At 49.1% G+C, this 16,348-nt stretch overlaps 1 protein-coding gene across 6 annotated transcripts in view; it reads right to left on the bottom strand.

The window, feature by feature from the left end:
• The window catches only part of Osbpl10 (oxysterol binding protein like 10), a 244,449-nt gene that overhangs the window by 22,779 nt on the left and 205,322 nt on the right, over positions 1-16,348 (bottom strand). For all 6 annotated transcript variants that reach the window (XM_021172670.2, XM_029482011.1, XM_029482014.1 and 3 more), the window contains one exon: positions 2,393-2,542. In XM_021172670.2, coding sequence (XP_021028329.1) covers positions 2,393-2,542 — 150 coding nt within the window. The remainder of the gene's footprint in view (positions 1-2,392; positions 2,543-16,348) is intronic.

Raw genomic sequence — 16,348 nt, 5'->3', positions numbered from 1 at the left:
GACATACTAAATTGGTTTTACAACCCACTGGTAGGTTGAGACCCGCAATTTGGAAACACTAGGATTTTAGATGGCACTCAGGGACCTTGTCACCTACACGCCCTCAGCATTAACTGGAGCATCATCTCAGAGTCTTATGCAATCACCAAAGATAGGCAGCTATTTAAAAAGCCAAGCAGATTTATTCAGCACGAAGCTGAAATTAACAGTAGGAACATGGCGCTAAGCAGACCTTACTCAGCAGCAGAGAGGCCAGGATCAGCCGTGCACTGCAGGAAGAGGAGGAAATGAGGAACTTGGGGGTGCTTAGTGTGGGCCCTGTTTAATGTAGCAGTCACCCAGAATGTCAGACACCTACCCCTGAAACCGCTGAAAACATTTCAAGGCAACTTTCTGAGTTGGGGAGGTAGCTTGCCTAGCATACACAAAGCCCTGGGTCCGAGCCCCATTAACTGCATTAGCCAGGAATGGTGACACACTCACTCCTGTAATCCCCACAGTTGGGACTTAGAGGTGGGAGTATCAGAAATCCAAAGTTACCTCTGGCTATACAGCGCGTCCAAGGCCAGGCTGGGATACACAAGACCCTGTTTCTAAAACAAAAACAAAATGGAGGCAGATGTGCTGGTGCACAGCTGTAACCTCAGGCCCTGGGAGGTCAAGAAAAGAGGTTCTGGGTAGCTCAGCTATGCATCAAGTTCAAGGTCAGCCAGCTACAGTGAGGCCCAGTCTCAATACATAAAATCCTACGGTTTTAAAAAAGAAGGCTTACGTTCACAGTGCGATGGCTGATCTCCACAGTGTGATCTGGCCCTGTGGAGGTTACCCTGTTTCTCTGCTTATTGCTCTTCAGTCATACCACAGAGACCAGCACCACACTGGGGCCTTTTACAAAGGATGAGAAACAACCCCTCGGTGTCCAGCATTCGGCTAGGTCTCTGCATACCACCCCCCATCCCCATGACCCCTCCTGACTATGGTCCTTACGTGAGCCAAACCATAAAGTCCTGACTCTCCATCACATGTCAGGGCACTCCAGGCAACATTCAGTTCCCTTGGGGACCTGCCTCCTCACTTTTCTCTGGAATGAGCTGAGGTGTGGGATGAGGTATCTGCCCCTCAACAGGACATGAGTGGCTGGACACTGGGCTTCCTGTCTGCACTCAGGAAGAACTCTGGCCACATGCAGAGCCATGACTCTCTTCGCCCACCTATGGCTTTGGAGTCACCAACAAAGCCACCCACCCCTTCCCGACTTGCTGTGGAGGTTAATGGCAGCCTCCAGAAGGCGTCACGGCTGGGCAGACACTTTTCCTTCTGGCTTTCTCTCCATGGCTGTGATGCCACAATGACCTCTGACCTCTGCAGGCTACTCTGATCTCTAGGATGCTGGCCTGGAGAGCAAGCAGCAGGTACACTGTAGCTCTGGGAAGCCAAGTGAGGCTCTCCATTCTGAATGAAAAGCCCTCTAAAAATGGCCTTCCCGTATGGGAATGTGGTGGTGGACACCCATAGCCAGAGCCATGGGACTCAAGACAGGAGTATGGCTTGTGCCCGGGACGTGAGGTCTGATTAGTCCTTTCTCAAGAAAAACAAAGAAGACAGACAGAAAAAAAAAAGGAAGGGAGAGAAAAAAGAAAGAGAAAGAATAAAGGCCAGAAGTAGTAGCATTCACTACAATCGCAGGAGGTGGAGGAAGCAGGATAGTCATGAGTTCAAGGCCAGCCTTGGCTACAAACAGGGTGTAAGCTCAGCCTGGTCTACATGGAACCTCCCCCCACCCCCCATATGGGACTGTGATATGGTGTGAGGTGTCACATATGTGTGTGGTATGTAAACATGTGTGCCTGTGTATGGTATGAGAAGTACCTGTGTTCTAGTGTATGTGAGACATGTGTGTGGTGTGAGGTATCTGCATGTGTGTGAAGTATGTCTGTGTGTGTATATACATGGTATGTGAGATATCTGCATGTGTGTGATGTATGTCTGTGTGTGTGTATACATGGTATGGGAGGTATCTCTATGTTTTTGTGTTTATACGTGAGGTGTACGTGCGTGCATGCACATGCGTGCGTGCGTGTGTGTGTGTGTGTGTGTGTGTGTGTTGTGGCATCTGCATGTTTATGAAGACTGTGTGAGTCACGTGTCTTGCACATTTGTGTATGTTTATGTGAGAGTAAGGAATTCATATGTGCATGTGCCTCTGTGTGACATGTGTGTGTGGGGGGTGAGGTATGAGGTGTCTGTGTGTCCTTTCCAGGTATTTCTAAAATATCCTCCCTAGCAGCCAATGCTGGCCTTTCCCTGGTCTGGGTCCCCCACCTCACCAGTGAGAGAACAGTGATTAGGAAAGGCTGCAGCCGGAGACTGCCCGGACGGTGCGTCAGCCTACCTTGGTCAGGTCCATGCCCAGCTTGAGCTGCGAGATGAGGTGGAGGATCACACTACGCTGATCCTCCATGGCGCCCGGCTCCACCTCTCCCTTGTCCTCATTGTCGCTCTGTTCTTCTTCGGACAAAACCAGTTCAGGGCCTGAGTCTGGCTGAAATAAAATCATTCAAAGTCATCAGCTGCTCCCTCAGAGGCGGGAAACACAGTCCAACTGGATGCTCGATCCACAGGCTTAGCCAGGGCTGTCCCCGGCAGTGTCTCTAGAAGGCAATCCTGCTCGCCAGGCAGAGGCCAGGGTCGGGCCTTGTGCTACGGTCCCAGCATGGGAGGGCTGTCTGTGATTTTAAAAACAGACAATAGTCACGAGTGCTTTCTAATAAGCTGTCATCCCTGTCCACATCTAAAAGTATTGCTATGCGTAGCGTATATGTATACGTACATGCAGAAAGCATAGCTATACATATGATTGCTTTAAGCATTTTTTTATGATCACAAATGATCGTGTGTGTGTGTGTGTGTGTGTGTGTGTGATATACCACAGCACAAGTGTGGAGATCAGAAGACAATTTACTAAAGTCAGTTTCCTCCCTTCTACCATGCACGATCTGGGGCTAGAATTCAGGTCAGCAGCTTTGGAGGAGGCGCAGGCCTTCGCCCACCGAGCCTTCTTCTCACTAACTCTTGATGTCCTAATATTAACTTATTTAACAACTTTGGTAACTTAATTGCAGGGCTCTGAAAGGAGCTTTGTGGATGACAACCTCCTGTCACAATGTCAAAGGCTGGGCGGCTCTGCCAAGGTACACAGTGCACACATATGACCTCTGGCCAATCTTGCCAGACACAGCCTATAGACTTACTTACGCTGTACACTTTCTGTGTAATGTAAAATTTTTAGCACTTATCAATAAAACTGCTTTATTTCTGGAAATTTTTACTCTGAGACAATTCCACTCAAATTGATAAGGGTCACTCTGTCAAGTTAAAAGAGCTCTTGGAATTGGTGTGAAGAGATTAAAAAAAAATGAAACTTTAGAAAGCATTCTGAAACTTCACAGAAATGGGGGAAGGGCACGCTGGCCTCTGACCTGGTCTTCTTGATGCCCATTGGCTAACTCCATCATTGAGTTCCACTTGTCACGTGGCACAGAAAATGATCAAGATAACACTGTACAGGGGCGGAGGGGGGGTGGTCTGCGAGCACAGTATTCTCTAGTGCGTAGCTGTCATGGACTTGGCTATGCCTCATTCCTGGCATTCTGCCAACCTGTTCCACCAGCCCACATTTTCATGGTCCCTCCTCAAATACTACAAGCAGACATTCTAGGTTTGTATCCAACTATGATCAACAGAGCAGACACAGCATGCTTACCATAAAGAAGTAGAAGGACTCGGGGATATCAAGTATAAAAAGACAAATTTGTTCACGTGGCCTTGCAAAAACCAACGGTTTATTAATCTTATTAGACAGAGCATCTTACATCTTAATATACTCCTCATGTACACAGGGTATCAGTGAATAATGGGCTGTGGCTGTCCCGGCAAACTCACATGTATGTGCTGGCTGTCCCCCAACCCCTGACCCCCGTGCTCCAGAGGGGGCCCTGGTGCTGCTTCCCAGCCGGACTAGACATTTCCAGACTTCAATTAAAAAGACTTTGCAGTTGACAATTTCCAGATCATCCTACATCTCCTCTAAATAAAGCAGTGGGGCGGGGGTGGGGTGCTCTACTGACACCCCGGGGGCTGAAGTCCTACTGTGCCCTTGTTCTTCAGGTCTCTCCTCTTGCGCGTTATGTTATAGGGCATCCATCTCTGACAAGTTGCTTTACTAAAACATTCACAAGCAACCGGGGATCCCTCGCTTATCCCATGCTAGCCAAGGGCGCTCAGAGGAGCAGCAGGAGCGGAGGCGGCTGAGATTTTTCAAGGGGCGGATGGCTGGAAGAGATGGGTGGAGCCTGGCCTATTGCAGGGGGAGGGGCCAAGGTTGCTTTCCGTTCCCTCCCTCCAGCTTTGCCTACCAGACACCTGCTTCCTGTCTGGTGTGGTGTGCTACTCAACTAACTCTCTCTCTCTCTCTCTCTCTCTCTCTCTCTCTCTCTCTCTCTCTCTCTCTCTCTNTCTCTCCCCATGAATGCTCCCTGTGAGCTCCCAATTCCAACCTGACACTGCTGAAGTCACTTACCGAGACCTGCATTTCTCTCAGGGTCAAGGGGACTATGGCACTCACTCTGAAGTGCCCAGGGAGCAGGCATCTACCTACTTGTGCTGAGTCTCCAGGGCAGGAGGGAGAAGAAGGGAACCACTGGGTATCTTGCTTTGGGGAGAGAGGAATTGAAGCTGATGGCACTGGGGGCTGGAGATGGCTGTGCAGTCACTGAACCGTCTGATACCAGACACTCTCAAACGGCACAGACTAAACACATCGCATCTCCGCTCAGTCTGGGAATTCTTGGTGCGGGACCAACCCCAACCCTGTGCTGCCTGAGCTACCTTGAAATCAAACCCAGATTGCTTCTACCTTCCAGTAGCCAGAGGTCTTCTGCAAGATCCCATTTAACAGTATTAACACTATTCAGAGCAGTATTAGTGCAAACACAGAGAACGCTGTGTCTCTAGCTTCCCCTGCATCGGCTCCATACAGGCCCCTTGGCAGGATTTGAAGCCCCTCAGTACACTCAGAGTAATGCACAGGATGGTGGAAGGGCCCGGGATGGACTTATCCCAGGCCAGAAATCCAGGCAGGGAGGAGGTCATAGGGAGCACGGTGGTGACATCCTCTCACTGACACAGAGGCTTAGCAAACCTTGCCCTAGCCTCAAACAAGGACCCACCACTATTTGCTGTCTCTCCGGGCTTCTGAGAACTCGCTCTTTAGTAATAAGAAGAACAGCAGCAATAAGAGTCGTCATAGTAGTAACAGAATGACCTGGAAACAGACTGATCCTCCAGCAAGCACACAACCAGTTTTAACAAAAGAAATCAGAAGGGTGTGGCAGCTTTCACCTGTAATCTCAATACTTGGGAGGCTGGGGCAGGAGGATTGCTGAGTTTAAAACTAGCCTGAGCTACAGAGAGAGAGATTGTCTCCTCTTCCTTCTCTTTCTCCTCCTCCTCTTCCTCCTCTCCCTCCTTCTCTTCCTACTCTTCCTCCTCCCCCCCGCCCCCCCACCTACCTACCTAACTATACCTGGTTTCATTCATTAATGTTGGTTGTGACTATCTTAGAGGGCATGTTGGTCCCACCCACACAGAAACTTAATCCCTCTGTGTTGGTCAATATTTGGGGTAGAAGGAGACATGGGGACCACCGAGCTGGCTAAGCGGTGATGTGAACAGCGTCTGTCTGTGTCCGGGAAGCACTTGCTGTTCTCAGACACCCATGGGAATGGAGGCTTTGAAGATCCAGGCTGTGCACAAGATCAAAGGCTCAAATCCTTCCTCTGCAGGGCAGCATTCTGCTTTCAACATGGATTTCAAAAATACTACTACTACTACTACTACTAACTAAGCTGAGGTTGTGGCTTGATTAGCGGAGGACTTACCTAACATGCACACAGCCCCGGGTTTCACCCCAAGCACCATATAAAATGGGTGTGGTGGCACAAGCCTGTAAGACCAACACTTGGGAGGTAAAGGCAGGAGGATCAGAAGAACAAAGCCATCCTTAGCTATAGAGCAATCCTGAGGCCAGCCTAGGCTATAAGAGACATTGTTTTAAGGAGAAGCAAAATCAAAGACACCAGCAACTGTCACTTGATCTAAGTACAGATCTCCACAGCCAGGTAGAGAGGCTCTCCACACCCTGCCATCCCTCTGTGGTAACGCCTGCTTCTCTCCTGGTGCCCTGTATGTTTACACCTTCTATCTTTATCCACAAAGCAACAGCAATGAACTCCAGGTGTTCACAGCAGTGATTCCCCATCTTAGTGAAAACAGAAGTCAGAGATGGACTTGTAACACCCAGCCAATGCGCATGACCCAACCCAAGACGACCTAACCCCCGGAGATCCTTGCCAAGGAGCCAAGTCACAAGAATATACACCAGCTAGATAATGAAGTGGAATTAAAACATGTTTTAAAGAGAAGTGGGCTTTGGAAAAGTAAGATTTAAAAAAAAAAGTGGGCTGGAGAGATGGCTTAGCAGTTAGGAGCACCAACTGCTCTTCCAAAGGTCCTGAGTTCAAATCCCAGCAACCACATGGTGGCTCACAACCATCCTAACAAGATCTGACACCCTCTTCTGGAGTGTCTGAAGACAGCTACAGTGTACTTACATATAATAAATAAATCTTAAAAAAAAAAACTATGACTCAATAGTTCTTCCAGACAAGCACATTGGGGCCCATGGTACTGCAGATATCACCGTGACTTGAGGTGAAAGACGAATGAAGATCTGGTGGATGACAGAGGCAACCTGGGGTTTGGGGACATTCCCTGGTGGTTTATCAGTACCTACAGCAAGACTCCTTGGCTGGCGGGGGCGGGGGTGGGGGACTGGAGAGGTAGCTTCATTGGCAAATGCTTGCCTAGTGCATACAAAGCCCCAAGTTTGATCCCCAGTAATGAGCATGGTAGTGTCTGGCGTCAACCTCAGTACTCCTGAGGTGGAGGCTCAGTCACAAGTTTATCATCCTTAGCCTGGAATACAGGAGAGCCTGTTCAAAAGGGGTGGTGATGTTGGAGAGAGAGTTCAACGGCAAAGCAAGCATAACCTTTATTCACTTGTGACCCTAGTGCTGAGAAGGCCAGAGAAATCTCTAAGACTTTCTGGCCAATCTAGCCAAGAGATAGGAGCTTCAGACTCAGGGAGAGACCCCAGAGTGAACGGAAAACTAAGGTGGAGAGTGACAGAGAAGGATGCCTGATGTCTTCTTCTGGCCTCTGTGGATACCCACACACATGCATGTACACTATGCAGCACACACACACACAGAGTCCTGGGCTGGGGACTTATAAACAGCCTTCTAGAATATCCACTACTATCTTTGATATTTTAAGCAGAACATGTATTTGAGCAGGAACTGGGGAGATGGCTCAGTCAGCAAAGTGCTGTCTGTGCAAGTATGAGGATCTGAATTGGATTCCCAGCACCTGCGTAAAAACCAGGCATGGTCCTCCACACTTGCTAACCCCAGGACTAGGAAGACAGACAAGAGGTTCCCTGGGTGTGCTGCCTGCCAGCCTTGCCTAATTAATGAACTTCAGGCCAATAAAAGACCCTCTCTCAGAATGCAAGGGCGACAGGTTTTCCAAGAAATGACACCTAAAGTTATCCTCAGGTTTCCACACACATGCACAGAAGTGATCTTGCATATACCCACACAACCATGCATACATGCAAGCATGTGTTCATGCACGTGCGAGCGCACACACACACACCTGTGCCTGAGCAGTTTTTCTGAAGTAAGAGCCCACATACTTCTTGGACATTCGTAGAGTCTATGCCTTTTGGCTAACCTCAGTATCCAAAGGATGAACAGGGACCCTGAGTAAGAGATGGTTCCTGACTGGGGATGGACCAACCGAAGGCGGCTGAACCATCTGTGCATGTGGCTGCCCACTGCTTCCCATCCAAGAGAGACAAGTGGGCCTATGAGAGACTCCCATCAGCAGCCAAAGCTGAAAGACACCCGTGCCTTGTGTTCCCCAACCACCAGGAACAGTGTCTTCATCTCTGACTTCTAACAAACCTCCATTCTGCAACACAAAGCAAACTTCAAACAAGAGATTCTCACGTGTATGCGAATCGGTCTTAGGCACCACAGAGGTGTAATTTAACTACCGTCTGGGGGTGTCTTGGGGGGGAGATTCCTAGGGTCTCTTCCTTGGATGATGTTTCCTTAGCAACCCTGCCTTCTCCCAGAACAGACCTGGCCCTCGGTAATGAGTCTGTGCCGGGAATTTGAACGGACTCTGTTTCCTCTACGCCTGCCCAGTAGCCACGACCTTAGCTCCAGGGACCCAGCGAAGCTCTGTGGCTGAGGACTTTCTGGTTCAGCACCCAGCTTTTTTAGGGCTGCCAACTGACAGGGTACCTTAGTGTGACAAAGCCATTTATCAGGCTGGGTCGGCCTCGGACCTTTTCTGTAGCCGAGTGTGGCCTTCCGACATCTCCACCTCCCGAGTGCTGGGATCACAGGTGTACGCTACTACACCCGATTCCTGCTTTTCTCTGTTTTGAGAACATGTTGTTACTGTTGACTGCATTTACAGAACCCATCAGATCAAGGACTTAATACTTTCATAACCCGTTATTTTCTATCCGTACAGTGTATCTAGCCGAATTACCACTCCATTGCATAATCCTCCAGGGTACCCTCACAAAAGCAACATTTCCCATCCTATGAACCCCCTCAGATAGCCAAGTGTCACAAAAACCAGTGTAGTGGCATGGGAAGAGAAGCCACCCCATGCCTATACCAGTCACATCCCTTCTTGACAGTCATGTAAGATTAGGCCCAGTATTCATCACCAGGCTCCGTCCTCATTCATTCCTCAACGGGTCACTTAAATCCCATGAAGAGCGGGTGCAAACATTCACTATCACATGCTCGGAAAAGCTGTCTCCCCGGAAGACATGGGCTCACAAAGGTTTGTCATATGAAAGCAAAAAAAAAAAAAAGTCTCTCCTGGTGACCTACTGTCCGCTCCACGCTTAGCACAGATGAACACGGTCTTCTGGAAGCGCCTCTTTGACACTTGAGTCTAGTTCGCCATAAGTTGGCCATGGTTTTTAGGCAGAAGGACTTTCTGTGCAGCAGGAGGGTGCCTGCTCTGGGCAGGAGCATGCCGTAGGCAGATATGCCCACTTCCTCGGTTGAGTTCTTGCCCAGCTGTGGCTCCTTTGCCCTGATGCAGGGCAGCAGTTGGAGGCTCCTGCGCATGTAACAGTTCTCTGTGGAGTCTCTTCCAGAGCCAGATGATCCACTTGCCTCAGCAGGCACCACCCTAGGTAGGGGCTCTTATTCTGCCATGTGGAGGTAGGTTCAATGGTGATGTTCCAGATGGGGACCCAGATGGAGAAGCCGGGCTCTGGTGCCAGATGGGCGCGAGGACAGCGTGTCGTCACACAGCAGGTTGGTCCCCACTGCCATCCTGGAGATGCTGACTTTGGCTGCCGCTGACGTCACAATCATGCTGCTGCCTTGCAGGGGCTGAGCTGGCTTTCTTGGGCTAACCACACATACACACACATTTACCACACTTGGCTCGCATAGACTGGAAGGAGAGGTGCTCTTCCCAAGCAAAGGGGCCGACCTGCAGAAAGGTTAATTTTCAATAAAACACACCCTGGAAGGCGGGAAGACGGCACTCCCGGGGGGCGGGGGTGGGGGCTGGGGACCGGGGGACACTTGGCATCAGTCAACACAACGGGGACAATTATACCCAGAAAATTCGGCTATCGCTTTAAAAGCATGGGGTGGGGACATTAGCAAGTATCAGAAGCATTCTTTATCTCATTTTGTGGTTTGTGGGGAACTAGAGCCCAGTAATTTTTACATGATGGGGGGACCAGAAAAGAATCAAGAAAGACTGAAGAAAACCAAAGGAAGCCAAGGTCAGCAATATCAGGAGAAGGGGAGGCCAGTGACCCAGAGCAGGAGAAAGAACACAGCTAGCATGCAGGAGGCAGGGGCTGCAAGGCTAAAAGTCTTTAGCATTGGTACCCCCAGGAATGGAGGAACAGGAGGGTCCCCACAGGACAGGAGGACTTCTGAGCACCAAGTGCTGCACAGGGCTTCCCAACGCTCCTTCCCGAGCAGAGCCCAGCACTGGACTGGTTCTGTCTTTTAACCTAGTCACCTTTATATGGCATTTTATTTAAAAGTGTGTGTGTGTGTGTGTGTGTGTGTGTGCGCGCATGCGCACACATGCGCACATGCAAGCATGAGCTCTTGCACACACACACTGATTGTACACATGTACTGTTGATTGGACACACAGCCTTGTGCATGCCGGGCAAGCACTTTGCCACTGAACTAACTGCCATTTTAACTTATTTTGAGGTTGGAAATGTGTCTCAGTGGCAGGGTGAATTCAGAAGGCCCTGAATTCTATCACAAACACACACACATACACTCATATGCACACACACACACACCCTCAGGGGTTGCTAAAGGAAAATGCTCATTTAACTAACACAGGCTACCTCCTCTACCTCAATTTCTCACCCAAATTTCCTGTTGACCAGACATGGTACAGAAAAGGCTCCTCCAGCCTCAGCTCCCATTTGTACATTCAATTGAGGATGAAGTACTAAGAGGAAGAATGTAGCTGAGTTATACAGAAATACTGTCAATATTCCCTAGAAGTACAGTATAACCACTACTAGCAGGGCACTGACACTATACTACAATATAACTGCTATTAGCAGGGCACTAACACTCTATTAGGTACTAAAAGTAATTCGGGGGGGGGGCTGGAAAGATGGTTCAGTGTTTAAGAGCCCAGCTGCTCTTCCAGAGGACCCAGATTTAATTCCAAGCACCCACATAGTGACTCTCAATCATCTTTAACTACAGTGCCATGGGCTCTGACACCCTCTTCTGGCCTTCACTTTGGTACACAGACATATACAGGCGGGATACCCATACACATCAAACCAAACACAAATCAGTTACAAAACAAAACTTGCAAGTACTCCTGCAGAAAGTAGATGAGATGAAGTGTGGCACTTATATGCCAAGATTAGGAAATTTTATATAAGATACTAAAATACCCACAGATCCTGGTGTCTATGGGGATTCCAGGGATCCTGAGAAAACCACATTCATGTGTCATGCTACTTTATAGACTCTCATTGTCTAGTGTAGTAGCCATTAGCAATTAAAATTACATTAAATAAAGGCTGGGGGGTGTTGTTCAAGGAGAGCATTCGCTGAGCACATGCGAGGTCTTGGATTCCATCCCTAGTACCTCAAAATAAATAGAATTTGGGTCTGCGGAGATGGCACAGTCATTAAAGTGCTTGCCATACAAGCATGAGGATCAGAGTTTGAATCCCCAGGACCCATGATAAAGCTGGGCATGGCAGTGTGTCTGTAACCCCTACTCTGGGGAATTGGGAGATAAGTGGGTCCTGGAGGCTTGCTGGCCAGTGGTCTAACTAAAATGGGGTTCCAGGCTCAGTGAGGTCACTAGAATAGTAACAGAGGAAGATATCCAACATCACTGCTGGCCTGTACACATACACACACACACACATGCACACAGGTATATGCACCTGAACAGCACATACAACACATACACACGCACACACACAACCTGTACCCACACACATTTGGTCATGCATAAATGCATGCCCATGCAACACACCCAACAACAGGCCCCCACATGTGCACCCATACACATTGAGCATGTATACATACATGCCCATAACATACACACACACACACACACACACACACACGCACACACACACGCACACACACACACACACACACACACACAACCTGCACCCACACACATTCAGTCATGCATACAATATACACCCCCACACCCCTCAAGTGTACACCCACATATGTTCAAGAATGTATACATACATGCCCATACAACACACACACACACCAACAGCCCACCACATGTGCACCCACCCACATATAATCGAGCATGTATACATATATGCCCATACAAAACACACACACACACACACCACTTCAAGTAAGCAAGGGCCAGCAGGATGCCTCCCCAGGTAAAGGCACCCCTTGCTAAGCCTGACAACCTGAATTTAGCACACAGAGCCCGCATGCTGGAAGGAAAAAGCCACCTTCCAGTATCCCTCGACCTCCACTCATGTGCGTGGCAGATGTCCTTCTGTGCTCTCACACAAGATAAGTAAAACGTAATAAACACTGTTAAAAACAACTTCAGTTCCACAGTGACTTGAGGCCTGGGTGGTTGGTGGCTCTTTTTAGAACTCTGTAGACCAGTGGTTCTCAAACCTTCCTAAGGCTGTGACCCATACAGTTCCCCGTGCTTGGTGACCCCCAACCATAAAACTATTTCCATTGCCACTTCATAACTGTAGTTTTGCTACTGTTATGAATCATGATGTAAATAACTGTGTTTTTGGATGATCTTGGGTATAAACGGATCATTCAACCCCCAAAGGGGTCTTGACCCACAGGTTGAGAACCTCCTCTTTAGACTAACACATTTCTTCATGCAGGCAAGTTGACTGATAAGAGTTTTAAAGTCTCTCTGAGTCACCTCCCCTCTGCCCACCATTAGTTGCTCTGCAAGATCAGCACCCATATCATGATGCAACTCCTAACAACAGGTGAGCCCCACTGCTGAGCTACGGGGGGCGGGGGGGCACCTCAGGATGCTCAGGAGAACCCAATGTTATCCTGAACATGACCCAAACGGGCAGGCGCCGAAGAGTTCACACAGGAACTCCACCACTTAGAATTGTCCCTGTCCTATGTAACCCTGGGTGCCTGGAACAGGGTCCTGGCTTTCTTCAGCCACAGGCAGAATGAGCATGGGCCTTGCGTTGGGTGATGCCTTCCAATCCTGCCCATGGGAGTCGCCTTTCTTCAAAAAGCAAGCACAAGAGACTGGGGTTAAAGGCTGACTGTGTGATTTTTTCAGAATACACTCTTGCTAACTGCTAAATCGCCTGGCTTCACCCACAAATCATGCAGCTATGAGGTTGACCACTAAAGTGGGTAGGGCCAGGGGCCGGGAGTAGGCAGGGCCAAGAGCAGGCACCATGCAAAGCAGAGGACTGGAGTAACAGCAGAAGTGCTTCATGGTGGGAAGAAACAATTAGTGTGTGACCGCCACCTCCCAGGTCCCCTGCATCAGAGTGGCAGTCATGCTGGCTTCTGGAATCCCAGCACTCTTGTAGCAGAGGCAGAATATTCAAGTTGGTCTTTAGGTATACCCCAGGCTATATGAGAGCCTGCTCTACAAGGGAGTTGGACTAAGCTGGGGCCCATGCTCTTTCTTCTACACGTGCAGTGATTGTCTGTGCTCACCTGAGTTTTTATTCTAAGTGAACTGCAATTATCTGTTCTGTGCCTGGTACTGCAGACAGGTCTCGGCACACAATTCTGCAGGTTCTGACAAATGTTACCACTTTATATGTAAATTCCTGTCACTGATACGAGCCATACTGACATCACTGTGGAGCCTCGAACTTTTCACCTTGCAAAACCACCTCCAGATCCAGTGCATAGCAGCCCCGCCCCCACCCCCAGCCTTGCAGAGCCTGTGTTAGGAAGAGAGGGGGATTCTCACCCCAATGCAACAGGCCTGGAGGAGCTGTGGACAAAGGCATCCGACACCCTAATCCTGGTCCTGAGGTTGATAATCCAAGCTCAGTCCCTAGTAACCTTCAAGGACCTGGCTCTGTGCCCCACCCTAAGGCCAGCCAGAAAGACACATTTTCCCACAGGCACACAAATCCGTAGACTGTTTCTTTGACATCAGGCCAAGTTCTAGAAATTTCACTTGACCCCATTAGCCGATGCAGAAAGCAATCTTATTGGACAGGGAGCCTGAGTTGTTTTAGCCAAGCTACTCCAGGTGACCACTCGGCTCTGACCGTCTATCCGGGCATTGCAGGCCTCTTTGCCTTCCCGGTGGGATTTCCCACCAGACCTTCCCAGTGCAAAACGAGGGAGGAGATAACCGGCAGCCATGCACCCCGCACGCACGATAGTGATGATTTACAAGTCACTACAAGCAGAAGGCATTTACTGTTCTTCAGGTCCACAGGGACACAGTCCTGAACAGCAAAACGAGAAAGGCTCAGCAGGAACCCTTCACTGAGAACATTCACCCAGGCGCAGTCCCTGCCAGCCTGGCCTCAGAGGAGCAAAAGCCAGCAAATGTAAACCCTGTTTCACGGTGGGACCTCTGGATGCTGTCCCCTGCTTCCTGAAGTTGAGGACTGACTGTGTGCCATAGGCAGAGGGAGACTAGATGCAGGTGACATTTCTTAGAGATGGCCCTGCTGTAACCGGACCTGTTCAGCATGTCTTTCCCTCCATCTTTCCTTTCTCTTCCTCCCTCTCTATTTTCCATCTTCTCTCCTTTGCTTCCCTTGTTCTTGAGTAAAGGGTCTTGCTATGTAGCCCAGGCTGGTCTGGAACTTACTGTGTAGCGCAAGCTGGCCTTGAAAACTTTTGGCAAGCCACCTGCCCCAGTTTCTCATACAGATTTCCAGAAACATCACAAACCAAGGAAGAAGCATTGGAGGAAAAAATCAACTTCAGTGTGTGGCTGTGTGTTGTGTATATGTGTCTATGTGTGTTTGTGTGTGGTATGTGTGTGTGGTGTGTGTGTGTTATGTGTAGGTGTCTGTATGTGTTTGTATGTGGTGTGTGTCTGTGTGTGGTATATGTATATATAACTGTATGTCTTTGTATATGGTTTATATGTGTGTGTTATGTGTGTTATGTGTAGGTGTCTGTATGTGTTTGTATGGTGTGTGTGTGGTGTGTATGTTATATGTATGTGTCTGTATGTGTTTGTGTGTGGCATGTGTGTGTGATGTGTCTATGTGTGGCACATGTGGGTGTGACTGTGTTTGTGTGTGGCATGTGTGATTGTATGTGTGTCTGTGTATGTGTTTGTATGTGTGTTTGTGTGTATATCTGTGTGTGGTATGTGTGTGTGGTATATATGTACGGTATGTGTGTTTATGCGCTTGTGCCTATATGTGTATGTGTTTGTGCCTATATGTACACACATGTATGTGCTCACCTGTGCACATGGAGGTTTGAAGCAGTGACAAGTGTCTTACTCACTCTCCACCTTACTTTATGAGGCAAGGTCTCTCACAGTAAACCTAAAGCTCATTTTACACAGACTGGATGTCCCCACCCCCTCCCCAGGGAGCCGCCCTCCCCTGCCCCCTCCCCAGGGAGCCGCCTGCCTCTGACTTCCCAGGACCAGGGCAACAGGCACATGTGGCCTGTGGCCTGCCAGTCAGCTCTTTGCACGGATGCGGGGACTCTGAACTCCTGGCTCCCAGGCTCACACAACACGCACTCTGCCCACCGAGCTGCCTCCAGGGCTCCAAAGCTCCAGTGGTTCTCAGGGAAGAGAAGGAAAGAAAGGAAAAAGCAACCAAACAACCCCAATAACGGCCATGATGACCGAATTCCAACTCATTCAGCACTGCTGTCTTCAACGGCAGGCATTTTTCTCTGCTTTTTAATTTGCATCATATGTGTATATTTTTCTAGGTCCCAGTGATGTGGATTTCAGAGGGTTTCTCTGCCATTTTATTCAAATGTGAGTTGAGCAAATAATGTAAGAGAGTAATTACAGCGATTCACATGTTTCCGTGTTACCTCACTGCCATAAAACCCAAACGAGGCCTGCTAGGCTAGGTCCTCTGCTTTAAAAGCTGGCACGGGCCTGTTCTTTGCCAATTTGCCCTGCTCTCCTACACTTCACTCAGGGAAATTTTCACAAGGAAAGTCTGTGAGGCAGCTCTCATTATCCTCAGTAACCCCACTAAAGTGCAATGACAGAATCCACAATCAAAAAGATGGAGAGTATCACCCGCGGCTGAGAGGGAAGGCCAAGGATTTTAAGGTCTAAATGTAATCCAGGGGCTGTAGGGATGGCTCAGTGGTTAAGAGCACACTGTGCTCTGGCAGAGGACGCAAGCTCTGTTCCCAGAACCCATGGCTCCTGAGCTCCCAACCACCTGTGCCTGTAACTCTCTCTCCCTCTCCCCCTCTCCCTCTCCTCCTCTTTTTCTCCCCCTCTCCCTCTCTCTTTCCCTCTCTCCTCTCTCTCACATCTATTTGTGTGTCTCTTAATCTCTGTCTGCCTCTCTCTTTCAATCTCTCTCTCTCTCTCTCTCTCTCTCTCAATCTCTCTCTCTTGTTTTTTGGTTTTCGAGACAGAGTTTCTCTGTATAGCTCTGGCTGTCCTGGAACTGACTTTGTAGACCAGGCTGGCCGCCAACTCAGAAATCCGCCTGCCT

The sequence above is a fragment of the Mus caroli genome, chromosome 9 (assembly GCF_900094665.2).
Source record: "Mus caroli chromosome 9, CAROLI_EIJ_v1.1, whole genome shotgun sequence".
Classification (NCBI taxonomy): Eukaryota; Metazoa; Chordata; class Mammalia; order Rodentia; family Muridae; genus Mus; species Mus caroli.
This window is presented reverse-complemented; position numbering and strand designations above follow the sequence as displayed.